Below are 22,567 nucleotides of genomic sequence, written 5' to 3'. Positions count from 1 at the left end.
GAAAAGAGGAGAGTATTTTGTTTTTCAGATGTTAGGTTTCACCAAAATTAGAGGGGTCTTTCCAGCTCATGCCACTAAACTGTAGAAAAAAATTAACTGGCATCACCTGGTCTTTTGCAAAATGTGCTCATTCAGGTTCATCTCAAGGCAATGGTTTAATCCAGTGACTTTTCCATTAGTAAAGCTCACTGAGCAGAGCTACCTGGGCTAGAAGACATAGTAACTTCCATATGTAGAAGAAAGAAAAATCTTTTCCTTTCTGAGGGCTGTAGGTTTCAAAGCTTCATAAAATAGAGATGATCCGCCAGAGATTTTATCTCAGTATAGTTAATGAAGTCTTGGCTCTGTCTTCCAAAGCAAAAGATCTTGGCCAGCTCAACGGGCTGAATGTAGGGCTTCCCTTTCACAAAGTAAGGCTAAAAAGAACCATTATAATCTAATTTGATTTCCTGGGTAATACGGGTTTATCCTTACCCTTTGTTCCTGTCCATGCTGATAGGTATTAGTAGATGATTCTGATGAAAGCACTACAAGGTTAAGGGGCATAAGGGGCATAAAAAAGCTGTGTTGATTTGTAGCCCCCAGATAAATATCAAAGAAATGGAGCCAAAGCAATAATGACCCTGATAAATTTAATAAGCCTGTCATACCAGGCCCATATGTAGCACTTGTCAAGTAGCAGTGGTCAGTAGGTGGAAGGTGCATACATGTACCATACAGGGAGAGACGTGGTGCCACCTTTTAGTTACAGGATGGAAAATTATGCACATCAGCCCCAAACTATCCCAGGAAGCAGCCATATCACCGACACGGAAGACTTGTGGCAAATGTATTTGCAAGGGGAAAAAACAAGCCAAGTCATCAAGGATGTCAACATTCTGTATTTGCTAGATCCAGGAGTGAAGAACAAGCCTGGAATCCTTAAGGGGACATGCAAGATGCACACATGCCTGTCTGCCACTGCCACAGGTGTTCTGCTGCAAATTATGGATAGTACAGATTATAAAAAAAATGAATTTCAGTAGTCATTAACAATTTCTGTTACTGCCAAGGAATCATAGTGCTGCAGGAAACTTTTTCTTCCATCAGTGTCACAGGTACAAAAGCCCAAATGAGGCAAATCTGAGTTGAAACACATGTTAAGGGGGAATCACCATTCATTGCTGGAAAAAGAAGAAACTTTTTCAAAACCCAGTCATGGACTATAATGAAACAAAAGCCTTCAGATCCTTTCTGGCTTTGAGGTAAAAGTCTTTGCCCCCTGCTTTCTCCAAATCATTCTGCACATTGAACTTTGCTTTGCTGAATCTTATATTGTCCTAGAGCAGCAGATCACAGCTTATTCACTGGAGACAATATAGAGTACTAATGACAGTTTTGGAATAAGAAAATCTGAGATACTGACAAACTTGCAAAAAAAGCAGAACGGTGGAAAAGAGCTGTGCTTGCTGACTACGTCAGTTCTGGCCACTAGTGGTTTAAATAGAGAGGCTTGTGTGTATATTTGATGTTATCCTTCAGCAAGGGGTGTCCGATTGGCATGGGTTTTTTGGACCACTTAGGGCCCCTCTTCCAGATGGGCTTTGCAGATCTGACGGACCAGCGAGTCAGATACCTGTCAAAACAACACAAACGCATTTCAGTTTGATCACTGAGAAAAGGTTCCGACTGAAGCAGGAGCAGGCACTGTAGCCTTTGCCTCCCCCACATGCCTCTTTTATAAAAGCAATAACCGTGAGCAGAGCTCCCTCGATTCAGAAGGGACCAGTGGAAAGGAATTTTTGCTTGTTTTGGAACTTCTAAGCTGCACTTCTATACTGAACGCACTGGCACCTGCTTGACTTCCAGTCTCACAAAACAAACCAGGTGTAGTCTCCAGGCTACTGGCAAGTTGTCCACCTGTAGTTAAACTGGAGTGCCAAATCCCTTCATTGCAACTAAGTCCAAGACTGAATGCATCCAGCCTGTATGGGAGGTGTTATTTCAACAGCTGGCCTCAATAAGGTAAACTAATTACAAAGGCTAACCTCTGTGAGAAATAAAGTCTCTAGAAAGGAATTCCTTTACTTTGAGAGGATAATCAGTTACTTCTTATGCATGGAATGGGTTTCTGGCCTAGTCTTGTAGTTTCATATGTCCAAATTTTCTTTAGTATTCTCTGTACAATACTACTGCAGCTTGCTGGTGCAGGAAGTCAGAACCTACACTGTAAGAGGTACTAGAACAGAATTATCACACTACAAATCTCTGTGAAGAGCAATGTCTGGCAAATATCCTCTGCTTTTTACCATTTGAAGTTTTAGACTTGGCTTTGCAAGCAGGCGGGGGATTTCAGATCCAGAATCAGTTACTGGAAATCTTACCCTGTGGCTGGGTGGCCTGGAGTTTTGTTAGGCTTTAAATCTTTTGCTACCAGTAGAGAGGGGAATAGAGGTCCTTAGAGAAAGAGGAGTCTTTTCAGACAATAAAGATCCAAAGTAAAACCCTAGCATAATCTGCACAAACAATGCTCCAACAAATTAGAATTTGGAACAGACTGATAAACTTTGTCCAGCGATGTTTGCATGCCTCCGTTGAGTAATCCCATGGTCTTAATGTAACCTCAATCAGGCATCCTCTCCCCAAACAGCTTTGTTACCTTTTATTTGCATCGTGCAAATTTGATATATTAAGAACTTTGGACAGAGACCATGTAATGCATTTGTTTGAAGGCATGTGGCACATTCCTGAGAACTACAAAGCAAGCTTGCTATGCCAGGAACCTAGAGACTGTGGAACAGCAGCCCATTTTCCTAGCACTTTTCTTCCTCAGCAATCCTGAACAGGACAAATTGAAAAATGAATTGCATTTGGAGGTTCCTGCCACTGAAATGAAGCAATTTCCAAAATGCTTTGCTTTTGCTTTGAGTTAGAAAACCTATTCAGTGTAGAGCAAGATCCAGCCACTTGTTCTCCTATGCGTGCATTAAATTAATCCCTTTTGACCTCTAATGTTATGCTAGTGCATTAGTGGAACCCCTTACATAACAACATCAGAACAGGAAGCAGGAGAGACTCTCCTGTCTCTAATTTCTCATGCAAGGGGAGTTCAGAGAGTGCAAACGCAGGTCCCCAGTTTGGAATCTGGCAAAGAACCATAGCAATGCAGCTCTTTTGGGAGAAGCTATAGGGTATTTGACAGGCACACAGGGCTAGGTCCTTCTTTTCACATTCCCCCTTGCTGCAGGGGAAGGTGTGTAGCACAAGTTTTGATACTGCAAGACTGCACTTACAGTGAAGGAGGGAAAAAAATCCCAACTGTTTTCATCCATCAGTGTGCCAAGTGCAGTTCTGGTCACGTGTCCACATGCTTACAGGAAAGTGCTCCCGTGATAATAAATGACCTCACCGGGAGAGAAGTCAATGTGTGAATGTGAGATACACATCAATACTGTGTGCAGGTTTAGACAGACAGTGGCTTTTTAAGAAATCCCTCTGTTTCTGTGTGGGGGCTGGAAGTGCACACCCCAATTCGGCATAGGAAGGAGGATTTAGTAATGGCCTGATTTTAAAGCTTTTGTTATTTCTCTTTTGAGCAGGTCTAATCCAGCCCTCTGGTCCAGGCTTTTGGCTTCCTTTGGGGACTGCAGGCTGGGACTTTTCATTATTAGCTGAAACAGACATTTGGACGCTTTCCCTTCCTGGAGCACATTTGCTTTTAGCGCTTTTAATACTTGCTTTGTCCCAAACTCAAAACTTGTCCTATATTGTTTGCTGCCTCTTTTTCTTTTATTTTTTTTTACCTTGATTCAGCAGTGGCAAAAGCCTGATGCCTGGGAGCAGTCAGTCTACAAAGTTCCTTTTCCTCTTTGACTAACCCCAGTTCCTGTTTCACAAACAGATTTTTTTTTTTTCCTGAGAGTAAAAACAATCCGCAAAACTCACACATGAGACCTTCAAAGCGCAGCACACGGGACTTTTCTGCAAACTCTGCTGTCCATGTAAGGTAGTGTACCCCCTTTTCTGGCCAAGTCACCCAACTTTCCATTGTATCCAACCACACAGTTTATCTTGGGGAGTTTTTACAATAACCTACAAACACACACTGGCAGATGGTCTGAATTTTCTCAACCAGCTGAGGGTTGACAGGACAGAGCCTCCATGTGGATGCCAAATGCAGCTCATCTGCAGCCTCCTAACCTGTTATCTCAGTGTGCAGAGCTCTCACTCTGGGCAAAGGGGGACAGCACTGCCAATCTTGGGGACCAGCAACCTGCCTTGGGGCTCTGCTTGCCCCCTTGAGTACAGCAGGATCCTGGGGAACAACCAGAATCTTTAGACTCCAGCTGCACAAATGAGTAGTTTGGGTAAAGTGTGATGGGAATCCTGGTGGCATTTCCCTGATGGGAAAAGGCAAGACATAAACAGGATGGAAATGTGTTGTTAGTCACCTGCAGTCATTGCATTTGCCTAAAATGTCTGTGGCACGTGTTAAGTCCGTTTCCATGGATTTTATTCCATGAGCAGGAGGGCCCCAAAGCCTTCCCACTCAGGGGCTGCTGCTTAACAACACTTAGGAGTGTAGGCACAGGGCTTTCATGTGCTGGGTAAGGGAAATGACCTACCCATGGGGCAACTGCAGTCCTGCACGCAGCCCAAGCAAAGGCCATGCTGGTGCAGTTCAAGGCTGAACTTCTGAACCTTCACTGAACTTTTTCAATCTGGCTTTTGTTTGGATTAAGAGCAGAAGGCAGAGGGCTACAGACTGCAGGAAGCACTCGATCAAAGTGCTGGCAAGACTGCCTCCTCCCTGCCACATCCCTTCCCATGACACCTCTTGGCTTTGCTCACCTGCAGCCGCTCTGGCTCTTTGCTTTTGAATTCACATGCTATGCACAGCACAGTTTCTATGCAGATGAGAGAAACCACATGCTGCTGGAGTGAAACGCTGATAGCAGTGAAACCAGATTCTACTCCCAGGGATGAGAGGTGTCCACAGAGCCTGAGAACTTTGTAATTCATGAGGAGTTCATATGGAACCTGCCTCTTTCCTAACATATAGCAACTTCTCCAGTTCAGGTGGGGGGGGGGGATTGACTTGGATATTATCTGTGCCAAGTTCTGTTCTTCCAGTAGGAAGCTAAAAAAGGGAGTGGCAGCTGAGCATTCAAAATCAAGTACTCCATAATCTACAGCACCTCTTGCTGACAGAGCCCAGACTCAGGGAACATGTGACATCCCTTAGTCCATCTGGAAAGGGAACAACTTTACAGTGTTGTGCTTTAACCAATATTTTGGACCTGCCAGAAGAAAATGAGTGCTATATTCACATTAAGAGAGCATCTAGATGCTGGCCTGAACTCAGTGACTGTTCTGGATAGAGTGTTAGTCCACACTATCCATGCGACAACTTTCATTCTGGAAAGAAAACTGCTGAGCTATTCAGGTTTCCATTCCTGAAAGTAAGGAGAGAAGTTTGACCTGCAGCTGTGCTTGACCGTTTCCCAAATGGTTCTAGTGTGTGGTGGCCTTACACACATGACTCTGAAATATGAGAACAATCTGTCACTCTGCACAGTGCTGGTGAAATCCCTGAGAACTTCCTCAGCCCCACGGGCTAGTGAAAATATTTTGTTTCTGCAGCACTTAACTGGAAAATGCCAGGCTGGAGCACAAATGGACACAGAAATAACAGCAGGAAGTTATGAAAGGGAGAATTCAGGCTGAGGATGAGGGAACAATCCTTGGCTGCACGACAAATTTGCTTGTGGAATCATCACTTGGAAACAGTGAAAGCCCCAGACTGGGCCAAACATGAGAAAAAGAACTGTAGGAGTAATTCTGTACTGACAGGGGTAAACTTCATTGGCTTTCCACGTCCAAGTTCTGCAGCCAAATTATATGGAAGAGAGGGGGAGGATGGTAGACTCAAGAGTTTATGGAAAATGTAGGTACTGCAATAGCCCATTTTTTTCTGCAAAAGTGCCCATAGCTAGTAAAGCAGTTAAGTGATAACATTCATGAGCTATTGCTGTTAAGAACATATCAGGAAGAAAGCAAAAAGGCAAACAACTAAAGTCCAAGAAATGAGAAATACCATGGTAAGTCTCACCTGGACAGTGTCCCAACTGCAGGGGGTAGAAGAGAGAGCTGTGGAGCGCTCCCCAGTTCAGTTCTGACCATAAGGTGTTCTCGTATGTCTCCTACTACCCCCAGGACCACACAGCTTGGTTCAAACTGGCATTTCACTTTCATGTTATACCTTCTTCTGCAATTCCAGTCTCCTCCTCTATGTTACATTACATCCTGTTTGGATGATCCCATACTGTACTGGCAGCAGCAACAGAGGACACGTGACTGGGAATGGACTAAATTCTCAGTATACTGGATACTACTAGCCCACCTGTGAGAACTATCCATCTCAGTTTGCAGCCCTGATACAAGTTTGTCTCCATCTCTGTTTGCTGGCTTGCTTCCATGTGACTATCTTTTTTTGACCAAGGAGGATCAGACTGCTGCAGAGCCAAGCAAGTGATGCCTCTTTCACCTTTGCAAGCATCAGTGCACAGCAGTGGGCAAGCTCCTGTGCCAGGATCCCTGCTTCCTTCACAGATCAGGTTAAAGGTCCCTCAGGCAGCTGGTGGCAATTCAATAGCTCCAGCACCTACAATATGGGCACTTCAGTCTGCTCCTGAAGTGTGGCTGGTGAGGGTTATTTTGGAGGGGATGGGGTGCAGAAGAGCATATTTCAACACTACATTCAGAGTAGACCCACTGGTGGAGCACAGAAAAAGCCATCACTGCAGGCAGAGCTGGAGAGCACAAGGGCTGGTTAAACTGATGTTAAGGAATGTGCATTACCTGTGTTCCTATCTTGGAAAAGCTTTAACAAGGGGCCCAAGCATATTATTGGGGCACCTCAGTTTCTCTCCATTGGCATTCCCAGGGCTACAGCAGCAGTGCAAAAAGGCACTGTTACCTCTCATTTAAGTAGAGAGGTGAAGACGACTAGAGCAGCCAATACAGTGATCTCAAGAAGAGCTGAAGCTCAAGGATTTGGAAAATACATCACTTAACTGTGCAATGTACTGGGTGCTATGATAAGCTCTCTGTACATCCTGTTCATCCCTTCATGGACTGACACTTAAAAACCCAGCAGCCACAAAGGCAGTGAAGAGACAGGCCAAGTTAGGTGTGCAGCCCTGCTATTACACCAGACAGGATTAGAGAATGACCTGGTCATGTTCTCATGGCACTGAACAAGGCAGCTTGTTCCCCTCAAAAATCCCAGCTCAATTGTGCCCCTCTCCTCCCTTACCAGCTCACTTGCATTTGGCAGCACCACTGGTTGAGTGTTTCCCAAATTACTGTGGACTTACAGAAAACTTTAGAAACAAGTACAGAAGCAAAGACAAGGTAAGCTTGGACAAGTCATTTCTGTGGAAACTTTTGATAAGAGCTCTGGCTTAATTCCCAAAATAAGTACTGGTTGAATGTCTTCAGCATGTGGGTACCCTTCGGTCCTCCCTTCAGGCTAGAGGAAGGAAGGAATTTATATCTCCTGCCTTATGTGGTGCCAGCTACAGTTTCAGAGAGCAATGCGGGAAGCGCAGGTGGGGGTACACACAGTCAAAACTTTCACAGAACCGCAACGGCCAACACACAGAGCTTTCCTCTTCCAGCAGGCTGAGAAGACAGTATCATGAGGGACCAGGAGAGCACTCCTGAAGTAGCCCTGCACTCTATCCTGGCTCTGGGACTCATTTGTTTAGTTCCAGCCCCACCACCAAAACTGGTGAAATCAATCTGATTTCTTGATCCTATTCTCTCGTCTCCACCCAGACCCCAAAGCTGCCTATTTCAATGCTGTTTTATCTCCTTAAGAGACAGTTCTGCTCTCTTTTTCTGAACTCTGCTTCCACCCTGCTTGCTATGTTCCCTTGCTGGGAGGAGAAAAACAAGGGTGGTGTAGGATGGGACTAGCAATGCAATAGGGAGGGCTTGGATACTAATCTCCAATTTAAATCTTGTAACTGTAGAGGTGTAACACACCTAATTGCATGTAGAACATATCTGGAGGTATCCGTTCTTTGTTCTCACTAAAAATCTATGGAAGAATTTATAAGAGTCAGGGCATTAGATCTGGAGTCCTGGTATGATTCCAGCAAGATACAGGATTTACCATTTCCTGTCTCAACCTGCTATGCAAGGTTGCTATGTGAATGCTAACTAGATAATGTGCTCCACCCCACAGCTGCTAGATAGACACAACTACTGAAGAATCCCAAAGACTTGTAAGACACAGGAAAGAAGTTTTCAGAGTTGAAGTATCTGATGGCTACAGGGCTGCATCAAATTTAGAGTCCTCTAATTTGATCCTCACTGATACCCAGTGCACAGCCTACCAGCATCCAAGGTACATTTCCAAGAGCTTGCCTCAAATCTCTAACTGCAGAGTCAGACCTGAAATGCAGGAGTCTCTGGCCGCCCCCAGCTCTGCAGCCTAAGCTCTCCCAGCAACAGCCCCATGGCCTCTGGTAACCCCACTGCTTGCTAATGCGAGGTTCATAAACCGCTCTGACATCCCCATGGAAACAGAGTGCGAGGTCATAAACAGGGGATTAGCACCTCTGAGCGCCCAGCACAGTGCAGGAGGCCGCTGCAGGCTTTCCTTCGCCCACTGAAGGCCAGGGGCCATTCAGGCCATGTAGGGGGAAGAGACCCTGTTGCACAGGAAGGGCAGGCAGAGGGAAAATTGCTGACTAAGGGCAACAGGGATGGGGCAGAGTGGAATAGGCTTGTGATGAGCCCTTGCTGGCTGCTTAGGCCCCCACTCTCTGCTGGTACCCCTTCCTGTGCACCCTCCTGCTGTTGGGGGCCAGGCACTGAAAGGCTGAGAGAGAAGGAACTGCTCAGCCTGGAGAAAAGGCGGCTCAGGGGGGTCTTACCAATGTTTATAAATACCTGAAGAGAGGGTGTAAAGAAGACTGAGCCAGGCTCTTCCCAGTGGTGCCTGGTGACAGGACAAGAGGCAATGGGCACAAATTGAAACATGAGAAATTCTGTCTGAATGTAAGAAAACACTGTCTCACTACGAGGGCGGTTTTCTGGAACAAGCTGCCCAGAGAAACTGTGGAAGTTCCATCCTTGGAGATATTCAAAACCTGACTGGGCATAGTCCTAGGTAACCTGCTCTAGGTGACCTGGCTTGAGCAGAGGGCTTGGACTAGCTGATCTCCAGAGGACCCTTCCAACTTCAACTACTCTGTGATGCTGTGACTCCATCTCTGTGGCATCATCCTGTGACTGCCCTACTGAGTGTTAGCTACGAGGAGGTGAATGCAGCTGAGGGCAGACTCTAACATGTGTGGCAGTTTTAATCCTGTGTGGATAAATGGTTTGAATGAGATGTGGTTTGTCCTTAAAAGCCTGACAAGAGAATATCGTGACAGACCTTCCTTCTCCGAAATGCTGTGAGTACTCTTCATGAGCCCTGTTGCCTGAGGCGTGTTTTACCCAGTTATAAGGAACTGCTTTTCCTCTTCCAATCTATTCCTGAAAAAGAGAAGTGGAAAGACAAGACTATTCACCTGTTGAGCTTGGGTTTCTTGGGAATATGCCCTTCAGGAAGTGGAGGCCTGTGGTTTGGCAACAAACCTGAAACAGAAAAAGAAAGGCATAAGAATGTTTTGCAGTGCCTCCTTGCCTCTATAGCATCCAGAAGTTACATTACACCTCATAAGCCAGGCAACCCAGGTCCCTGCTGGGACAGCACAGCAAAAACTCAAGTACAGTAGAAAGGGTATTTTATCTTTAGTCATTGCTGAACCTGCACCTCAGCCAAAGAGAAGCTCGGAGGTTCTGCTGGGTATAGAGAGGAAATGCACACCAAAGACACAGCCACTTGGGCTCATCGAAGAGGCTTTTTGAGAGGACAGAGGGCACTGGTGTCCAATCAGATTCCATCTCCAGGATGAAAATCTGACTATTAAAATTCTCAGTCCATTTAACTTGGATACAACTCAGGTACCAGGCATAAAGATCAGGACAATACTCTGACTATGTCAACCTGGGGCCCACTCCCAGGGTAAAGAAAAAAAGTTCACATGGCAGATGTTACACAGGTCCATGTTATTAACAGGGCAGGTCAAGCTTACACTAAATCAAGTAATTTCACAAGCTGGTATTTAATCATTAGTTACTAGAGACTGAGCCTCTTCCCGGATCTTTCTGCAACAGTAGACTCATCTACAGGGATAAACTGTCTGCTGCCAAGGCAGGAGCCAAGACACATAGAAAGCAGAACAAGTAGTCTCTGGTCCATCATCCTGCCCCAGCACTTGGACCATAACGAGTTTGCTGGGTCACTGGACAATGACATCTCATGGAGCTATACTAATTGGGCGGGAGACCCCTCTCAAGGGGTCTTATGGGTACCCCACAGTAAGAGGTTGTCTCAGGAGGAGGCTAGGTACCTGCACGGTGAGCCATCTGCACACAGACAGCAATCTTCTTGTGCTCCTCCAAACAGAGGCCTGTCACCCTTCGTGGCAGCATCCCTCCATCAGAACGGATAAACTGACTCAGCAGCAAGACATCCTGAGAGAGCAAGAAAAGGGCAAATCCATCAGTGCTACAGCTACTTTAACTGCTGTGATTCTTAGGTGTTGGGCTGACCTTCACACTGTGTACAGAACTCAATCCAAAGCAAAATAAAACAATGATTCCTTCCTATGCATTTTGGCTGCAGCCTGACAACAAGTCTCTTTTGCTTGCTGTCACTCCGCCTGCCAGCTTAGCTCAGTAAGGTCACTCAGATGGTCAGAGTCTTCCCCTGACTTCACTAGTGTAAACACATGATGTCAGCTGCAATCCCTGCTACTTCACTGTCGCTTGCTCCAAGATTCTAGCTAAGATAATGTGTCCTAGGTACTCAGGCACAGTTACACAAGACCTACAGATGGATAGTGTTTACATAACTTGAAATGCCATCACAGCTGCTATCCTAAAGGTCACAGATATGTTAGATCACCTCTGGCCCCCTCCTTGTTCCATCAGAGCAGGATTGTTCTCTGCTATCTACTCCTCAAACTTTTATCCAGTTTCCCATGGTGAAACTTCCCTCATGTCTCTCTGGAGGGGTGGAGAGCAGGGAAATGGTCCAAGATCTCGCACGAAGAAGGTTTTTGTAAGAAAAGAACGTCTGCTGATGAGAAAGACCTATTGGGATAAATTCCTGCCTTCAGTCCTTCGACTATGCGTGCATGAGGTGGGGCTGTTCCAGCCATGCGGGATGGAAGGAGCACTCAGAGCATGCCGAGGGTTTGTCTGTGATTCAAGAATCATTTAGATTACACTGCTTTTGACCTTTCCAATTACGAGCTCTAGAAATATAAAGCACTCTTAATATAAACAAAATTAAAGGGATCTCTAGGATCAGGTAGTATCACAGAGCTGGGATGACAAATTCTTAAACACAGCAGCGACAGCTGTTGCATGAGTGTCCCATTAACTGTACACAGTACAACAGCCCAGTACTTAAGATACGTGCCTTCCATTTCCACACACAGCACCACTGCAAATGTACCCCTCAGGCCAATACAGGCAGGTCCCCTTGACATGCTGACATCAGCATAAGTTGGCCCAAAGGGCCTCTGGAGACTCTGTGCTTGTTTTTTTCCCCATCTGTTGATAGACTTGTTGCTGGCTGAGGGTTTACTTCTCCACTGCTGTTGTAAACATGTTCATAGTTGAGGTAGCTGGACCATGCGGAGGCTGCCTGCAGGCTGGAAGGGACCTGTCAGCGAGCACCCTGACAGAACGAGAATTCAAACCAGGTACATCAGCACTTTACACTCCCCCATCTAGGGCAACAGGCAAGAACAAAGAGTACTTGTTGCTTTTCACATTGGGTGACCCTGACTCTGCCTATTGTTCACAGATTCGTAGACCTGCTCCCACCCCCAAATCTTTCCTCTTTTACAAAGAGCTCCCTGGAGCATTCCTGGCTTCATTTACTGCCCTTGCAAAAGTAAACAATCACAAGTGGATGTAAAATGAATATTCAGAAAACCTAGCTATCTAGGAATTGTACATCCACCCTCACTGCACAAGACCAGCTCAGCTCTGATGGGGGCTGCTGGAATTCAGTCTGGCTTTCTGGTAATGACTGATTCTGACAAATGCTGTCATACAAGTGTTGCAGTCAAAACTTCGAGGTTTTTTGTTTGTTTTGGGTTTTTGTCCTTCCCCCTCCCTGCTTTCAATCCCACCCTCACTAATATCATCACGACACACAATTTCCCTCTCCCCTTCTCTGGCTTCCTTTCTACCTCCACTTGTCTACAACGAGTATGTTCAGACCGATTTTCAGATCCAGCGCCTTTGAGAACATGGCAGGTTAGGCAACTTTTCACTGATACAAAATGACTGATCAACCACCATACAGAGTGATGTTGTATCCGAAGAACAAGAAAAGCACAGCTGAGCAACTAGCAGCAAGCTCCTGAGTGCCCATCTATGGTTAAAACAGAAGCGAAGTGTCCTCAGCCCAGCTAACACATGGCCTTGCCAATGAGAACAGTTACCAGGGGACCAGTGGGTGCCAGCTGCATTGATGGAAACTGGACAGAGGCCAGCCAAACGGTCCAAGGGTGATGACTTTCAGCCACTCCTGAAATGCACTGGATTCAATTCAGGAAACCAGAGAAAAACTCGTACCCTTTTTTCCTCTTTACCCATGCAGTTCTCCAAATCACCAACACCTCAATTTGCCATTTAGCACAAACGTATCATTTCCTTAAGTGAAAAAGGGCTGTCCAGCTCCAAGTGCCTAGAAAGAGAAAAACTTTCTATACTCTTCCACTAGCCCGCTGCATTACTCTGGGGGGAAGAAGAAAAAGGGAGCTGAAGGCAAGTTTGAGGCTGTTCCAGTCTTAGCAGCCATGAAAGCTTAAGTAGGCCACAGGCTCTTGTGAAGGGTGTGTGTGGTCCAACTGATTTCTCATATTACCACCACGCCTCACGGAGTCACAGGGTTGTTATCAAGTGTTTCCATGCAAAGGGGGGAGGTGGGAAGTAAAGGGAGATAGTGTTTCTCCTTGTGGGAAAAAAAAAAAAATCAGGAAAATCCGTTCTCTGTTATCATCTCTGACCAACAGAGTCACCAATTGACCAACACCCTTGTGTGGCAGTCATTTTTTAACTGAAATCATCTATGTCCCGGCCGCTGCAGCTCCGAATTACACGCACGCCGTTTGGCTTATAATGCTACACACTCGGCAGAAGGTTTGTCCATTTCTGAAGATCCCCACAGTTAACAGGCCAGGTGCCTTTCCCAGAGTACTTGCACAGATGCATCTTACCACAGGGAGAAAGCAGACAGGTACAGCCAACTTCATGGGGCAGCTGTGGAGGGAAGCGAACAAGTATGTGGAGCGGTCAAAGAAAAAAACGTCTGGCAAGTTCTCATGGTGCCGTCATGTTCCATGAAATTCACATTTTGTGCTAGTGGACAGCCAAGCCTGTAACCACAGATTTGCTTTAATCACTGGACAGCTCCCACGGGGCTGGACCCAGATTCCCACCCCGGTAATCTGCAGCATTTGATGAAAACAACTTGGATTGAATTAATATAGGGCTAATAGGCAAAGCTTGCAGTTTGGTTTCCCCTAATTGCTGCCAAAGCAAGATGACATATTTACTGCCTACTCAGACTAATGATGTTTGAAGTGGATAAGGGGGAAAACGAAAAACAAGTTTAGCTTTCACCTCTAAAAGGGCTGGATAAACTTGCTAAACGCAACACTACGTACAGCACATTCTTGTGAAGAATGGATGGCAACCAAAATGCAGAGGCATCTCTGCATTCTAATATCTGCAGACGCTTTGAAAAGCAGGATCCTTGGCTGGTTACATGTGATTCATTAAAACCTTCATTTACCGCAAGAAGAGTTCTGTCTGTGTAGCCAAATTACTACTGGGTTGTATCAGACAAGTCTGCTAGTCATATTTCCAGTTACACAAGAGTCTAGTTTTTCCTTTCTCCCTTACTCCTGGGAGCTGTACACCATTCTCCAGGCATTTCATAACAGGATTGCAGGTTTCAATACAGTTGCATCCTGACAATGACCAAAATATTTTATCTCCAATGGATATGAAAAAAACTCAACTGAGGTCTCAGTTTCAATGGACAGACACATGCAGACCACAAACCGTGTGAATTTATACCTTAGGCTCTGTTATCCTGGGCCTCAGCAGAGACTAAGGACTGAACTGGCAAAGACAACTGCAGCCCTCCACACCACAGCTGAGGCAGGTTGGAATCATGACCTGCTAGTGCTCACAATGCCTGTTCAGTTGATTAATTACTCTGGAGACATTGGTCCCCCAGTTCTCTGACAGCCAAAGTAACTCATTATGCCACTGCTTTAGACTGTGCTAGTTGCATATGACAAAAGGAAAGTCCTATGAGGTCATATTACTCAGCTCCCTCAGGGGCTAATTCAACACTTCCCTTTTCATAGTGCCTCATTCAGCCCAATTACAAGCATCCCAAGCAAAAAAAGCTCACACTTTCCCTTCTGTGCAACTGACTGATCTCAGATTATCAATCTCAAAGGAACCACTGTGATCCATCTATTCTGATCTCTTACCAAGCACAGATTACAGGTTATGCTGTATGAGCTAGGCTATATCTTTAACAAAAATAGCTGTTCTCAATTTTCAGACATTAGGACAGTTAACCACCAGTGAGTAAACTGTGCCACTGTTTAATTACCCACACAGTTAAATGCCTGCACTTCTATTATTTAAGCATTTCAAGATTCTGCTGTTCATCACTGCTCCAGCAAAGAAAAATAGCAGAAAGTGCTTTTGTGCAGAAAAGGGAGATTTTATTCACCTTAACATTTAAAAGCCTGAAAATCCATGACTGGTACAAAGCATTCAAACATATAAAGGACTTACTCAACCAGAAGAGGTGGTCTACTCCAGAACTGAAATTTCTCCTAGTTCTCATCAGCCCCACAGAGGAATGTTTCTAAATACTGAAGTAAGAAACTTCTACAGTTCTGAAATACCAGTTCACACTGCCCTCTTTAGCCTTTTGTCCAGGTTCTCCTCTGCTCTACAGCAGGAGTACTGGATATATATAGACCAGATGCATATGCATTCAAAAAGTACATGACAGCCAGGATGGACATGTTCCTAGTTTGTCTCTTAGGACCACAGTTTCTTAGGAACGATCTCAGTAATGATTCTCAAGACTGTGGCTGCAGGATCTCTCCTCACAACATTTGATTTTCTCTTGCTTCCACACTGAACAGCAGAAATCAGGATCTAAGAATCAAACTGAACTGAAGTGTGGAAGAAAACTTGCAGCCTTAGTTCACTCTACAAACACAGCTAAGACTCATGCTTTACATTGTTGGGACCAACAGCCTACTTCTAATCCTGGAACTCAGGCTCTACAGCACCACATTGTCTAAAACTGTTTCTTTGGTTCTTGATGGCACTGTTACCTCTACCTGCAACAGAGTCTTCTACCACAGACAACTATATTAATTTCACAGAATCGCAGAATCAACTAAGTTGGAAGACACTTCTGGAATCATCAAGTCCACCCTTAGACCTAACACCACTGTGTCAACCAGACCATGGCACTAAGTGCCACACTTCCAAAATTCAGTCTGCTCCCATGGCTCATTTCATCCCTGAGCATCAGTTTATAGTTTCTCTGGAGTTGTTAATGTGTGAATCATGGAATGCTCTCTGGAAATCTGTAGAACCATCCATTACAACTATCCAGTTTAATGATGCTGTTGACTCCTCGCATTTAGAAGTAATGTAAAACTATATTAACATTAAGAAAGTATTTTCCAGTGTAAGTGCTTGGTCTGTTTTGATCACAACACAATTCAGCAACCACGAAGAAGAAAAGAGTTGCAAGAAATCTTTGCATTCAAACATGGGCAACACAAAACAAATGTGATCTGTTTTTGTAGTACTTTCCATACCTTAATGGTATTTGCCATTTCTCCTAATTTATTATCATCTGCGAATTCACTGTATTTTTAGCTTTCCCAGATTGTTGAGAGCACTAAATACTACCCGCCCCCAACTTATTCACTGTTTAATATTGCATCCAGCCCAAGTCAGAATCACTGACAACACTCAGATCCTAGATTTCTGCAACACAGGCCTTGAAAGATACTAAACTGATACTTCATTTACATCTCACACCTCGTTTCACCTGCCTGGAGTCATTGCAAGTATTTTGTCTGGCACTATTTCTGTACTCATGTTCTTTGTAATTCACGAGTCATAATTAGCCCTGTCCTACAGGTTATTTGTTTTTACTCCTAGCTGATACCATTTTACTTGGAATTTGCAGCGTTTGATTTACCAACTGGTAATCATCAGCATCATTCTCCTTCCTCTCTCAACTACTTAGTATTTCACTTGCTATTTTCAAACCATTTGGTGATTCCTTAGGATTTTTTTCATGCTTTAAAAAAATCCTGCAAATGAAGTAATATATTTGTTAGCTAATTCCCTTAAGATCTTGGTGGTACATGCAATCCAGGCCCACTGGTCTGTACCTAATTCAGTGCTTAAGTTATTTCTGTACCTGTTTTTCCCTGTTGTTTTACATTTGCAAGATTGCCATTACTACCTAGATATTAAAACGTAGTTTTTCTTTTGTGTGTGCATGCTAGGACTGCATGCGAGCAGCTCAGTCATTCTGCAGCCAACGTGGCTTTCAGTCCCCTTCTCCTCTCATTAATGGGCTTTCTTTCTCACGAAGATTTCTTTTCCTCCAGATGCATTTGTATCTCTCTTGCCCTAATCCTATTGACATTAACTTATTCTGAGTTTTCTGATGCTTTATCTTAGTAACAGCATGTTCCTGTGTGGTTTTCTTCTTTTTTAATTCCAGCACTGGGCTTTTTGCGTGCAAGGGGGGCACTTAGTCCTTTTGTAAACTGTGTTTGAGTGACCTCTTGTGAAGTTACATTCCGCATCTTCTATATCACACTTCTTATTCTGAAGTGTTCTTGACTGTTGTGCTTTTGTTTTAAAGCATTACAGGATTTCCCTCCCATCTTCTACATTTGGTGTTAGTAATCCTCTCATTAGTTAATAAACTTCTCATTAGCATTTCCTGCAAAAAGCTTGAATCAAACCTATTTTTTCTGTTGCAAGGGATATAAACATGTATGCTCTCCTTCATACCCATCAAGAGTTTTAAAGTGACATCCACTGACAGGACAAGGGGCAATGGGTGCAAGTTGGAACACAGGAGGTTCCACATAAATATGAGTAAAAACTTCTTTACAGTGAGGGTGACTGAACACTGGAACAGGCTGCCCAGAGAGGTTGTGGAGTCTCCTTCTCTGGAGACATTCAAAACCCACCTGGATGTGTTCCTGTGTGACATGATCTAGGTAATCCTGCTCCGGCAGGGGGATTGGACTAGATGATCTTTCGAGGTCCCTTCCAATCCCTAACATTCTGTGATTCTGTGATAAAACAGTTATTACCTTAGTGGACAATGACCCAATGAAAAACTGTAGTGCTTGAAGACATATAATTGATATAGTCAAGTCTTTTGGCCTCTCTGGACTTAGAACAGGACTGAATCATTTGACTAAATGTTGTATTCCCGTTTGATTCTCCTGGAAGTGCTATGCTGAAAGGCAGCTGGGCACAAGAGATATATGGCCTTCTCAGATCAGATGGACATGCGTATAATTCCAAACCTCCTATGTGATATGAGCTCATCCTTCTTTTTCCCAGGAAAACCATCAGCCAAGGCAAACAGTTACTATGTAGGAAGCTCTTGTTACACTCAAGAGAAGCAGAGATGGAGTTAACAATCTTTACTACACCCAGCAAAAGATGAGAGGGGCAGGTTGTGCAGTATGTAGATCTGAGAGCAATATCTTCTAGCTATGAAGATGGGGAACTCTCCTTCATTAAACTTACCACATAATCATACTTATGCTTCAGGTTCCAGCGACAGATGGGACACTGGCCAGAGGGGTTTGGAGGAGTTGGTGTTTCAGCATCCTCTATAATTCTCCCTTCAATCTAGGAAACAATTCAAAGGATATAATGATCAGGCATAGTTTAGACTTCTGCCTGCACCTGTGACTTGAAGAATACTTTTCATCAAGTCCACAACATGTTGACCAGTATTGCGCAGACATAAGGGGAATGGTATCTGCATTATTCAACTTGCTTATATATAGATATACCAAGCACTTTAGATATACACAGACTATGGGGAGAAGAACAAATCCAAGGGGCACAGAGAACCATTCGGTAAATTCTTGTATATGTTTTACTAAATGTAAACTAGTTCACAGTCAGTGTGAAGTTCTCATATTTGCCTGAATCCCATTTATTGCAGTACTCCTTTGAACCATCATGCCTTGAAATTGTAGCAGCCCTTTAGTCAGAAGCTTTAAAACACATTTTTTTTCTGGGAATATGAGAATGCCACAGAATAGCAGATGCACGTTGTGAACAAAAACGTGCAGGGGCTTGCTGGATTATAAAACACCAACAGGGAAAATTCTGAGCAAAAGTTAAATTTAAGGACTGTTAGGAGATGTCTGTGATTTTTTTTTTTGTTTGTTTGTTTTGTTTTGGTTTTTTTTTTCCTGTTTTAAATACACCAATATTTTATCCAGTTTAATTCCCTGAACAATTCCTTTAGGAGATCATTTAATAATCTTTTCTATATCACTACAAAGTGGTGACATCAAACACTCAAGTTTTCTCAAAACTAACATGCAAAGAGATGCAGAAGGTGTGTGTGGGAAGAACTTGAGAAATTTGTTTTCTAAATGTAGATATGTTAGGGATATTAAGTCTATCTACATATGCGCTTGTCTTTTTTTGAGGACTTATGAATAGAAGCAAGAGCTATCCCAAACTGCAGCTGAACGGACAGGAAAGACAATAAAAGTAAGCCATTTTTTTTCTCCAAAATATTTTGGAAGTTTCCTCTGGTCAAATTAAGATTAAAGCCAGATTTTGAACACCAACTGACAGCCTCAAATAGCACAAGCACCAGAGAGTTTAAAAAGAAACTCTGGGCGGAATGCAATGCTATTTACAAGAAAAAAGCTGACTGATTTAGACTGAACCGTCAGGTTATGTGCCTGAAAACCTGGGAAAAGCAAAGCATGACATTTTCTCTAAGTGTGCATGGGACACTGGCATCCAGCTGAACTGTCAGAACTATTTTATACCATGGATTTGTGTCTTTCTTGTCTAGTGATGGCAAAATGGAAACGGGTAAGTTATTTGTAGTTCAGGCATCTTGGTACCTCAAAGAGAGAGAATATTGTCAATTTTTAAGTAAGGTTCCTCCCCCTACAAGTAGAACAGACAATTTTACAAAACCAAAAAAGTAACTATGAATATAAAATATAAGCCAGTATCCAATTTTCTATTCATCGGTAAAGTTATTTCCTGGAAAGCCAGTGTATCTGGTCTTGATTCTTGCCAGTCTGGCTTCAGACTGTACTTTGACTGTAATTCCATCTTAGAAATGAATAAAGATTCAGAATGCTACGTCAATATCAATTTTTCTTGAGATAAATTTCAGTGTACAGTTTTTGACAATTATTCCCCAACTACTGAGGACTTTCATATTGTTAACCCACTCAGTTATTATTCTTCTGTTAGAGAACTAAGAGGGAATATAGGGGCTCTACATTCTCAGTATGCTGATGAAATCCACATTTCTCTGGGATTCATTTGTCTGCTTCATGTCAAACACTGCCTTCAACACTGATAAAAGCAAGGACACACAGAAAGATGAGCATAGAAAGATGGATTCAGAAAAGACTGACGCAGAGTTGGTAGGATAAATGGAGTGACCAGAGAATATGCTGAGCAATGTATTAGCCCTTTGGTTGGTCAATTTACATCATTTGTTACAAGATTTTCCTCATCTAGGGGCACTGATGGATCCTAGATTGATGCTAGGATATTATACAGTAGAAATATCCAAATCTCCCTTATGCTTCTACAATGGGCCAGGAAGAATTATTTTTCTAAAGGGCTCTGCTACTGCAACACATACCTTTTTCACTTCAAGCCTCAGGTAATGTATCGGGACTTTGTGGTTATAATTTATATGCCCTTTGAAACTGAGTGCAAATTACAGCAATCCACTGTGTGTGTTGTGTTGGTGTGCACACTACCCCCCATTGTTTTGGTTAAAACAACTTCAGGGCATGCTTGCAAGCTCTTCTCTTCAGGTCTGCGCAAAGACTAGTAGTCTGGCACTTGAAGAGAAGAAAAAGAGGCTTTCCATCTCACCTACTGTCACACTTTGCACTTATTTTTGTTGATGGTCTTAAGAGATCTTGCTAACTGCCATATTCTATTTGATATTAGATATCTAAAATATAAGTAACCTGCTCCATTCAGGTTTCAAACATGACAATGTCCACTAAAACAAATACAAAAAGAAGGAAACTCAGACTTTCAAAGGCATGAACGACCAGGTTTTCTCTGTTTCGTTAGCGAGCAAAAAAGTCTCTCCCCTCCTTATTATTTATGTATACATAGATTAGCATTTAGGTGCACTGTCTTCTATCTATTCCCAAATAATTCCTGCTCCACTCTCCTTATCGTATTTACACATTTCAAAATATCTGTGCTACCTGTTCCCAGCCAAGGCATAGATTGCTACTGGCATATGTAATGTAATCAGAATAACACAATCTCTTTTCCCCTCGCAATAATTTCAGTGCTGCTTCTAAAAAAATGACAATTCTCTTGATAAAGTGCAACAGATCAGATGGTGTTAATTACGTAAAATTCTAATTCTACTGCTTTGGTCTTTTCCTTCCTGTCCTAAACTGTAGCTGAGAAAATGCTCTTCTTTATCAGTTACTTCAGAACTTCTATTTCCAGAAGCAGTTTTCCTTCAGTATTTAAGGTCTTCCTTTGGTGATGCCCTTTTCACTAAAGATTTTTTCTTACTAAGTGCGTTACAAGATGCAAGGTTTGTATCACCTGCAGTCACTATGGCGCACACAGTGATCAACAAACACAACACAGATCAAAGGCAAGCGACGTGCAGGGCGCGCAGCCGGTACAGAGCCATCCTGCAATGCCACACCGGGTTGCCAGCCCAGGGTGAAGCAACAAAGCCACAGGACAAACCTCCCTCCTTCCTGCCCACAAGTGAGACGATGTGCCAAGTGTCACCACGTTAAGAAATGAACCCATCTGAAGAACTGCCTCTTGTGTTTTTGGGTCCCAAATGCCTCTGGTCAGGGCTTCCAACTTTACCCGGGGTGCGGTGAGGGGTTTGGTGCTCATGGATGGCTCTGACTGGAGCCACCTGTCACCAGCAACAGGGTGACGATCCTGATCTTCAGCTGCCAAACCCTTCATCGCTTACCTACACTCGCAACACACTCCTACCTTGGTTTTACCTTCACACCCAGAGATGTCTTTCAGGAAGAAAAGGGACCCTTTTGCCCTTTTTTTCTGTCGTTGCGGCGCGGGGTGAGGGGGACACGGACACACAACGGGAGGCTGAAGGAGGGAGAAGCGACAGTAAGGGCAGCTACTGAGGAAAAGGGGTGTAGGGACTTACTGTGGTCGTGTTGCCTTCAGTCACCTCCACGACTGAAAAAAAATAAAAAAAAAAGAGAAGGGAGGGCAAAATGAGACTCATTCAGCCTAAAAGAAACAGTAGTTTTGGGGACAGAGGGTGAAATACAGCGAACGCAACCGCCTCTCTCGGCCACGGCGAGGCAGCAGGGCGCGCGGCAGCCCCCGGACTCACCTTCCCGGAGGGCTCGGGCCGGCGGCGAAGCCCAAGTGTTTCCGAAGAGCCCGGTGAACAACCGCCTCAACCCCCCGCGCAGCAGGCTGGGCACCGCCATCTTGCCGTCGCCGGCGCTGCCGTCACTCCCGCTTCCGCCGGCGGGAAGGCGGGCTCTGTCGGCGCCATTTTGATGCGCGTCTGTCCGCAGCCTCTGACACCTGAGGGGAGGGAGAGGGCGGGAAGGTGTTCTTCCCCTGCCCAGCATTTTCCCCCTGGGGTGGTCTTCCTTATTTTTTCGTTTGTTTGTCTGTTTGTTTTAAGTTTTGTTGTAGGTTTTGGTTTTTGGTTTGTTTTTTTTTTTTTTTGAGCTTGTATCAGCTTGGCTGGAGGTGAATCTAGAGGTAGTGCTGGCTTCATATTATGGAGGCCTGAGCTACACACCTGCCACTGGTCCTAAGTTTTTCTTGGCTCTCCAGTGAGGAAGAGCAAGGGGTGGTTTAGCTTAAAACTATGTGGTGGAGAGGCTGCTCTGTTTGGATGGTCTGTGGGGTGACTCCTGCATCAGGGGGTGTTTTAGGCCAGTTGTGGGGTGCAGGGAAGGGTCTTGTTTCAAATCTGCCTGTTTCATATGTGTATCTAGCAGGGTTGCTGAGGTCAGTGCATGTTCCTGCACTGGCTCATGTAATTTGGCAGATGAAGATTTGAAGCTGCATGTTGCCAGGCTGTAAACTTACTCTTGTAACCAATTGGTCCAGTTTAGATGCTTTCCATTTTTGTTTTAAT

At 44.2% G+C, this 22,567-nt stretch overlaps 1 protein-coding gene across 1 annotated transcript; it reads right to left on the bottom strand.

Annotated features, from left to right (window-relative positions):
- Window positions 1–861: 861 nt before the first annotated feature.
- On the bottom strand, window positions 862–21,922 carry MRPS18A (mitochondrial ribosomal protein S18A). The gene is made up of 6 exons (XM_068414077.1): window positions 21,803–21,922; window positions 21,611–21,642; window positions 17,968–18,072; window positions 10,455–10,578; window positions 9,570–9,636; window positions 862–1,615 (listed from the first exon to the last, which is right to left on the bottom strand). The coding sequence occupies exons 1-6, from the start codon at window positions 21,900–21,902 to the stop codon at window positions 1,471–1,473; spliced, it is 573 nt and encodes a 190-aa protein (XP_068270178.1). The 5' UTR covers window positions 21,903–21,922; the 3' UTR covers window positions 862–1,470.
- Window positions 21,923–22,567: the final 645 nt, after the last annotated feature.

This window comes from Nyctibius grandis, chromosome 1 (assembly GCF_013368605.1).
Source record: "Nyctibius grandis isolate bNycGra1 chromosome 1, bNycGra1.pri, whole genome shotgun sequence".
In the NCBI taxonomy this organism is placed as follows: domain Eukaryota; kingdom Metazoa; phylum Chordata; class Aves; order Nyctibiiformes; family Nyctibiidae; genus Nyctibius; species Nyctibius grandis.
Note: the sequence above shows the minus strand (reverse complement) of the source record. Positions and strands in the feature narration are given on the sequence as shown.

What these genes read in the sequence shown, in the direction of transcription:
- MRPS18A (XM_068414077.1), bottom strand. Translation starts at nt 21,902, where the DNA reads ATGGCGGTGCCCAGCCTGCTGCGCGGGGGGTTGAGGCGGTTGTTCACC. An exon ending in GGCCCGAGCCCTCCGGGAAG is followed by an intron (nt 21,643 to 21,802) that starts GTGAGTCCGGGG and finishes ATTTTTTTTCAG; the next exon opens with TCGTGGAGGTGACTGAAGGC. An exon ending in GCAGATGGCTCACCGTGCAG is followed by an intron (nt 9,637 to 10,454) that starts GTACCTAGCCTC and finishes TTTCTGTTTCAG; the next exon opens with GTTTGTTGCCAAACCACAGG.